The 8,755-nt window shown below is 46.0% G+C and overlaps 1 protein-coding gene across 1 annotated transcript; it reads left to right on the forward strand.

Annotated features, from left to right (window-relative positions):
* Window positions 1–6,440: 6,440 nt before the first annotated feature.
* On the forward strand, window positions 6,441–7,867 carry LOC148781674 (uncharacterized). Its single transcript, XM_088870879.1, has 3 exons — window positions 6,441–6,810; window positions 6,918–7,246; window positions 7,646–7,867. The coding sequence occupies exons 1-3, from the start codon at window positions 6,441–6,443 to the stop codon at window positions 7,865–7,867; spliced, it is 921 nt and encodes a 306-aa protein (XP_088727005.1).
* Window positions 7,868–8,755: the final 888 nt, after the last annotated feature.

Below are 8,755 nucleotides of genomic sequence, written 5' to 3' on the forward strand. Positions count from 1 at the left end.
ACTATGGCTGTGCAGTTTTAAGGTCATGCAGCTCAGACCATGGCTGTGCAGTTTAAGGTCATGCAGCTCTGACCATGGCTGTGTAGTTTAAGGTCATGCAGTTCATACCATCGCTATGCAATTTAAGATCATGCAGCACGAACCATGGTTGTGCAAGTTAAGGTCATGCAGCTCTGATCATGGCTATGGAGTTTAAGATCATGCATCTCAGACCATGGCTCTGTAGTTTAAGGTCATGCAGCTCATACCATGGTTATGCAGTTTAAGGTCATGCAGCTCAGACCATGGTTGTGCATGTTGGAAGGAATTTTTCATCAACATGGGGCCCTCGTTCAATAAAGCCTAGCAAACAGTGGAAATGATGGTAGTCTCAGAATAGCCCTAGAATCGGCCAAGTTCTTCATGAGGTCTTTTAAAAGTCTCCTGCCAAGTTTCATTGGATTCTGACATGTCTAAGGCAATTTAGACTGAGAAACAATTTCGACAAAATCAGCCTCTTACACCCTGACACGGCCCTTATAACTAGAGCTACATTTTTTGGTGTCTCAAACAGTTGTGGGATTACCACCATCATATCCTGCATGATCAAAATTCCCCAAGGGTCAAATTTTAGCCCGGACGAACACTCCAGGAAGAAGTTATAGGGTCAAATTGTAGCCCGAACGAACACTCCAGGAAGAAGTTATAGGCAAAAGAGTGAAACAGAAGGGGCCACAAGCTATTCCCTTGCGGCCACCCTGCAACTCCACGCCATGGAATGGACAATCACAACTAGTAAATTTCGACTCTCATATCTCACCCGTCCCAAGTCGGATCACGCTCAAATTTAGTGACCAAGTTCATCTAGTCAAGACGAGCGATTCAATATGTGGCACACCGTGACAACACCCGAGCACGAAGAAAAGCTAGAGAGAGTTTCTGATCCGTGAAGAAAGTGCAGGGAATTCAACAGTGTCGTGCCTCGCTCGAGCAGCCAGATCACGTTGTTCGAGAGGCCGATTGTCACAAGACCAATTCTATCATGTGCGTAAGGTCTCGGGCTATTACTGACCCGAATCTCATATATGATGAACGATCGGATTCTGCACACAAAGCCGACGAAGCGACTGTAAATTCCATCATCGAAATTCTAGATTCTGACCTAAATTCCAAGGTTGTAAAATCTTTGTTAAGGCACTGAATCGAGCTATGTTTCTTGCCCCGTGATCGTAACGGCATGCTCAGTGTAATTCAGCGAAAAAATCACCGAAAAACATCAAGAAACGAGTACGCTATCGATCTAAAGTTTCGAGATCCATTCAAATTTCAAGTCACATGATCGTGCACTAAAAACACGATCCATTGCTTGAAGTTGGTATCAAATTGATCGTCATGCCGAGCCTTACAAAAAAACAATTATCTTACAATCAAGCGGGCATCAAAATGACCCCGGATCAGCCATGCAAGATCATTCAAGTTCAAAGATAATACATGGACTGTTCTAGAATTCCATGAATTGTTAAGAAGGGGCAAATATGTCAATTTTTACCCTATTTCCTAATTTCTTTTAATTCAATTTAATCCTAATTTTCAGCAATTAAGATTACCTTTGATCAACCACTCATGTTTGGGGCAAATTCTATATATACGTACCAGCATTGTACACACTAGAGGACTCAACCTTTCACAAAAGAGAGTGTTTTTACTTAATACAAGTTTCTCTTTCGTCTCATTGTTGGGTCACATTTGAGAGAGAGAATGAGGTGAGAGAAACTTTTGACCAGTACCCTTAGGTTCAAGTTAAATATTCTATCTTCTTTTCTTTTTCTTCTTTTCTCTCTCTTCTCCCTCGTCCCCTCCTTAGGTCCTCATAGGGGTCATGCACGGTAGTGGCAGTGCCGTGCATGCCTCCCCTGAGGTCGCTCGGGTCATGCATGACGATGGCAGCGCCATGTACAAGCCTCCTTCTCCTTCTTTTCTTCTCTCTCTTTCGTCCAGTGGGGCCTATAGAGGGCGCTGCCCATCGCCATCCACATACATAGCTTGAACGTCTTAATGAAGAACCTAGACGGCGAAACTCAATGCTGCTCGTAGGGGTCCTTCCCTATTGCACGTCTATAGCAGATGACGATACCCATCGCCGCCCGTTATATGCCTCGGCAATGTCTACTGGCGTCTGCGTGCTTCCTTCGCGTGTTTGGCATTCATCATCGTCCTTCTTACATCCGACGCCTATCGCAGTGAACTTCGTGGGGATTACCACCATGCGCTTCATGCATTACCATCACCGCGTACTTCATCAGAAACTATGGCCACTCGCATGGGGGTGTGTTTTTTTCTTATGTTGCCAACGGTGATGCATAGTATCGTCCATAGTTCATTCCTCACTCTCTAGCCAAGAGCAGTAGTGTCGAGCACCGCCCAAGGGCCACGACATTGCTACTCCACGGTCGTAAGCGGCAATGCCTCGCATCGTCGAGACCTCAACTCTCTGTCGTCTCATCTCTTCTTTTCATTTTCTTGTCTCTTCTCGCTTGATAGAGCGTAGACTTAGCCTAGCACTGCCATATCAGTCTCGATTTCGAGTAGCATTGCCGCCATGCTGGTTCTAAGAAGCATGCCCGTCTTGCTACCACTCCAAGTCGATGACTTCCCAGCTGCAATCCTAGTCTCACCTCTTCGTCAAGTTTTCTTCCCTTTTCTATCTTTATTCGAACCTTGCGCTCATCGTCCTTCTCTTGTGAACGTACAGTGCCCTAAGACAAGGGTGGTACTTTTCTGACCCACTTGTCTCGCAAATTAACCATAGAAGTGTTGTGTAGAAAGCAAGAGGATTATAGGTCAAGGGAGCCGATTTCGAACCAGCTAAAGCAGCTGGGGGGCTGTCTTCGTGATCTAAGAGGGTGCCCATGTGAGCCAGCCCGAGTAAGTCTCGAACCCACCTTCAATTCCTCTCTCATCAGTTGGTGTACTTATCCTTGCTCTCGAGAAAGGTTCTGAGAGAGCGATCTTAAATCTTGAGTTAGTCCGAAACCCAAGATGCATGCCGCCAAATCGACCGTAGCTAAAGGGCGAGATCGAGGCACCTAACCAGCTTGGCAACTCCACTGAGGACTTACTACCCCTTAGTCAACTCGCTCTTGTTTGACTAGTACCCTCTTTTACTTTCTGTATTAATATCTATGGCACCTGGGTTGTTCAACCCATTCATCAGAGTCGGGGACTTCCTTATCCCCGCACTCGTGACCATCCTAGGGAAGCGAACTGCTCAAGCTTCCTTCTTTACCCTCCTCCGGAGTCAAGACTCATGGTCTGGCTCTTAGGTTCTCACTTGGATCGGTGCGAGAGGGGACTTAAAAGTTCCCTCTACCTCATCCTGAAGGATCCTCCACCAAGGCCTCATGCATCGGTTGTACATTTGCCTCCACACATAGCACACACCCTGCTACCGGCAAGTCTCTTGCTGGTCATATTGTTGAGGCAAGCCAGAAGGCTGCACCCATCACTCCCGTGAAAGGCAAGCGAGTTGTCGTCACTCCTGAGGTTCATCGAAAGGCAAACCCTTATGCTCCTTCACCATCCCGAACCTCCACACCTGGAGGGTCGGCACATAGAGGTAGAGGTCTTGATATCTTCACCCCTTGCACACATCCAAGGATTTGTGGTCCATCCACTCGAGCTCCACCTCGAGGCAACCCTCACGTTGCCTTGAGCTAAAATCCAGGGCTAGGCCTTCTCAGGCCGAACCCTAAATACACCCTGCATTTGCTTTCCATAGCCCAAGGCATGAGGGTCGACCACTCCGTCCTCCCTCCCAACACACAGCTTCACCCCGTGAGAGATGGGCTTCTGCCTCACCCCTCACAGGCACAAGCTCGTGGTCTCGACCTCCTTAAGTCCAACCCATTGACCGGGCCCGGGTCGACCCCCAAGTCACCAGACGGCTAACTCTAAGGGCGTGTTTGATAACAGGAAGCAAGAACATGAAGTGGAAATTGGAAGTTACTAAAGAACTGTAAATTAGAAGTTACTTAAGAAGTTCATGATTTCTGTGTTTGATAACCTCCCTCGGAAGCACAAGAGAAGACCGAACTCCCAAGAAGTCACGGTCCTAAGACCGTCAAGAACCGGTCCTCACACGGTTCGCGTTCAAGACTCGAGTCCAGTTGGGGCATGTTAAGCCTTTGCAGATTGACTTGCCGCGTACGACTCGCCAACCTCGACAGTCCACTACTCCACCTAGCTCTGACCCTCTAGAAGAAATGGTCAACGTCATGATGATCAACGAGTCGAGTGATGACTAAGAAGAGAGGATGAACAGGTTCAAAGTGATGATGCAGTCCATTCTCAAAAAGACGGATCGCCTGGAGGCCTCCAGGCCCCCTGCTTCTCCTCCTCACCATGAGGCCAACTCCTAGCCTGGAGAGGACACAACTCTCAAGCAAACTCCCCCACCGGCCTCCCAAGACAGCACTGCTCCCCACACAGTTTCGCAAGCTGATGTCGATGCCATGGTGATCCACAGTCTCAAGAGTAAGATTCCGAGCATGCAAGGGATGCCGCTTTACCAAAAGTTGTACTCCTCGTATATTGATCAGGTGTCGTTTCCCCCAAACTATCAAAAGGGGAAGCTCCCCCTGTTCAATGGTACTACATCCCCACACCAGCATACCGCTCACTTCCAAGCAGCTTGTCGAGAGATGGCAACTAATGGGTGATTCCTCCTCCATCAGTTCGTTGAGACTCTCGAAGGGCCAGCTTTCCAGTGGTATGCTCGGCTTCCTCCATGCTCAGTGCACACATGACAGGAAATGGAGCAATTGTTTTATCAATGCTTCTATGTAGCCTAGAGAAATGTGGAAACCATCGAACTCCTTACTCTGACTCAAGAGCCTGGTGAGCCAGTCGATAAGTTTATCGCCTGATGGAAAGAGATGGCAACAAACTTGGGCAATGAGAATGACCCGAGGCCAACTTTTATTTCAGCTAACATGACGTCAGAAGAGAAGGAATGTTATACTGCCTTTGTACAAGGAAACCGAGAAGTTTTCTCTTAGCACTATCATGAGATACCCGGTCACGATCCTCAGGTCATGGTACATCGATTCAGCATTGATCCATCCTTCAAACCTGTGAAGCAGAAACTGAGAAGGTTTCCACCTGATCTTGAAATGCAGATAGATGTTGAGGTAGCTAAGCTCAAGGAAGCAGGTTTTATTTGAGAAGTCAAATACCCGAAATGGCTCGCCAATGTTATACCAGTTAAGAAGAAGAATGGGCAAATCAGGGTCTATATCAACTTCTGTGACTTGAACGTTGTCTGTCCAAAGGACGACTTCCCATTGCCCTTCACAGAAATGCCTATCAATTCCATAGCCCATTGCCAGATTTTCTCTTTCATGGATGGATACTCAGGGTACAATTAGATACGGATAGCACTGGAGGATGAGGAGGCCACCACCTTCCTGATTTCCAAAGGGGTCTTCTGTTATGTAATGATGCTGTTTGGGTTGAAGAATGCAGGTACCATGTATCAGCGAGCAATGACCACCATATTTAGAGATATGCTCCACAAGGAAGTAGAGTGTTACATGGATGATTTGGTGGTGAAATTCAAAAAGAAGGAGGATCACACGCATGACCTTGAGAAGGTGTTCGAACGATTTCGCCTTCATTAGCTCAAAATGAACCCCTTGAAATGCGCCTTCGACGTATGTTCAGGGAAATTTTTAGGGTTCATTGTCAGATACCGGGTATTGGAGAATGAGCTTCTCAAGATCGAGGCAATCTGAAGAATGCCACTGTCAACAACACTACGATAACTTCGGTCTCTGCAAGGCCAGATTGCTTATATTTGGAGATTCATTTCCAATCTCTCAGGTCATTGTAAGCCTTTTACACACCTGTTGAAGAAGGATTCCCCTTTCATATGAGACGAGGCATGTTAGGCCACCTTGGATGACATCAAAGAGTATGTGTTACACCCCTTGGTACACTCCACACGAGTGTTAGAAAGGCCCCTCATTCTATACCGCCCTTGACGAGTCGCTTGGTGCACTCCTGACACAAAACAATGAGGGAGGGAAAGAAATCGCGCTGTATTACCTCAACCGCAACATGCAAGGGACTGAAAAGAGTTACCTTCCAATCGAGAAGATGTGTCTGGCTTTAATCTTCATAGTCCAAAAGCTTCGTCATTATCTCCTCAGTCATGAGGTGCAGCTTATCTCGAGAGCTGGCCCCAGTAAGTTCCTCATGACGCACCCTTGCCTCTCAGGATGCTTGACTAAATGGGCACTGTTACTAATGGAGCTCGACATCAAGTACGTGCCGCAAAAAGCCGTCAAAGGCCAAGCTCTGATTGATTTCTTGGCAGCACACCCTCTACCGGTAGATCCTCTTTTTCAAGCGACCTTCCCGATGAGGAAGTTTTCTGCATTGAACCATTATATAATTGGAAGATGTACTTCGATGAGGCTTTTCAGTTTGAACGAGGTAGTGCTGGAATAGTATTCTTGACCCCACAAGATGGCATCATTCCCTTGTCCTTCTCCCTCGTAAAAGCCGCCTCGCACAATGAGGCTGAATATCAGGCTCTCATAATAGGGCTTGAGGTCGCCTTAGATCTACAACTGGAGCGGTTAGCCATTTTTGGCGACTCCAAGCTGGTAATACGACAACTCAAAGGGATATATGATGTGAGGAAAGACAGTCTCAAGCCCTATAATGATACTGCTAATACATTGATGACAAACCTCAATGACTTTTCCTTAGGGCACATCCCCAGAAGGTTAAACTCCCAGTCCGATGCCCTTGCTAAGCTCGATGTCAGTATTCAAATCTCCTTGAAGAAACCAATGCATATATGGGTAGCAAAGTGGAGGCACATTGAGCTGGTTAGGAGTTAGATCGAAATGATGAAAGGATTATTTTTCCAGAATGCCCTCCTTATCCATTTGGGGCACTCCTTGCTGCTAAGGATAATCTCGAAGCTGAAAAGAAGGCGAAGCAGGACCAAGACAATAAAGTTGAAAGACAAGAAGAGGAGATTTTTGATCCAATATGTGTTGAGATCAAACAAGTTGAAGATTGGAGCGAACCAATAATCAACTTTCTTAAACACGGTCAGCTACCAGACGATCGCATTGAGCGCAACAATATACGAAGAATGGCCACCAAATATACTCTTCTTGATGGAGATTCTCTCTTTCGACAATCCTTTGACGACATCCTCCTCCGATGTGTTGACACAAAAGAGATGAAACGAGTACTAGAAGAAGTCCATGTCGGGATTTGTGGCCTTCATCAGTCTAGTCCTGAGCTCTATGAACGAATATGCAGGTTGGGGTATTATTAGCCATCAATGGTTGCAGATTCGTTATCCTATGCCAAGAGGTGTCAAGTGTGTCAAATATATTCAAACCTCATTCGCCATCCACCAGAACCTCTGCATCCTACGGTGATTTCATGACCCTTTTCATAATGGGGTATGGACATTGTCGGACCCATCGATCCTCCCTTAGCATTAGGCCATACCTCCATCTTAGCTACCACATATTACTTCTTCAAATGGGCTGCAGCGATCCCTCTTAAGCATGTCCCTAGAGAATCAGTGGCCAGTTTCGTGTGACATCACATCATTTACCTATTTGATGTACCTGATCAGATCATATCAGATAATGGGCCTCAATTTAGGAGCCAGCATATTGACCGCTTGGATAACCAATTTGGCTTTGAGTGGAAGTACTCTACTATGTACCATCCTCGAGCAAATGGTTTAGTCGAAGCTTTCAATAAGACCCTTTGCAAATCAGTGTCAAAGATAAGGAAAAATTGGCATGAGAAGCTTCCCGTAGCTATATGGGCTTATCGCTCGAGGTGCCACTGATTCTACTCCCTATTCTTTAGTTTGTGGGAGTGAAGCGGTGCTGCCCCTTGAAATCCAACTTCCATCTCTTCGCATCGCCATACATCATGATATGATAGATGATGAACATGTCAAGTTGCGTTATCAAGAATTAGATGCACTTGATGAGAAGAGACTGGAAGCTTAGCAGAACCTTGAACTCCACCAGAGGAAGATGAAAAGGGCTTTTGACAAGTCAGTCAAAGTCCATTCATTCACTCGTGGTGACTTTGTTCTAGCAGTAAAAAGACTGATTATCATGCATGGGCAATGTAAAGGAAAGTTTGAACCGAAGTGGGAGGGCCCCTATGTAATAAAAAAGGCGTCCCCAAATGGAGCCTATATATTGACTCATCTTGAAAGGAAGGATGCGATGCCGCCCATCAATGGACATTACCTGAAAAGGTATTACTCGTGATTCTCTTACGGTCTCGAAGGTAAGACCCTAAACATACCTTCAAGTCTTGGTGTATGACTCTAAACACACACCACTCTTACGGTCTCGAAGGTAAGACCTTAAACAAGCCTTCAAGTCATGGTGTATAAAAGCACACCATATACAAAGGGAAAAGGAGACAATCAGGGTGAACAAGCAAAAAATTTTCATTAAAGAGAAGCCGCAAGTTACAAATACAACTTTTCACAACAAATGCGAAATCTCAAAATTCAACTCTATGAAATGCGTGGGATTATCAATGTTTCTCTTGTATCTAAGGAAAAGAGCGCAGTTGATCACTAGTGTTGCTCTTGCATCGGAGGAATGGAGAAGGGTTTTAGATCGAGTATATCAAACATACAAAGAAGACTTCTCTAGCAAGGAACTGACCTATGATGGAGAGCATGCCTTGTTTGCAATAGGTGCCCTTCCAC

Source organism: Amborella trichopoda, chromosome 6 (assembly GCF_054954075.1).
Source record: "Amborella trichopoda isolate Santa Cruz 75 chromosome 6, AtrichopodaSantaCruz75HAP2 v2.0, whole genome shotgun sequence".
Classification (NCBI taxonomy): domain Eukaryota; kingdom Viridiplantae; phylum Streptophyta; class Magnoliopsida; order Amborellales; family Amborellaceae; genus Amborella; species Amborella trichopoda.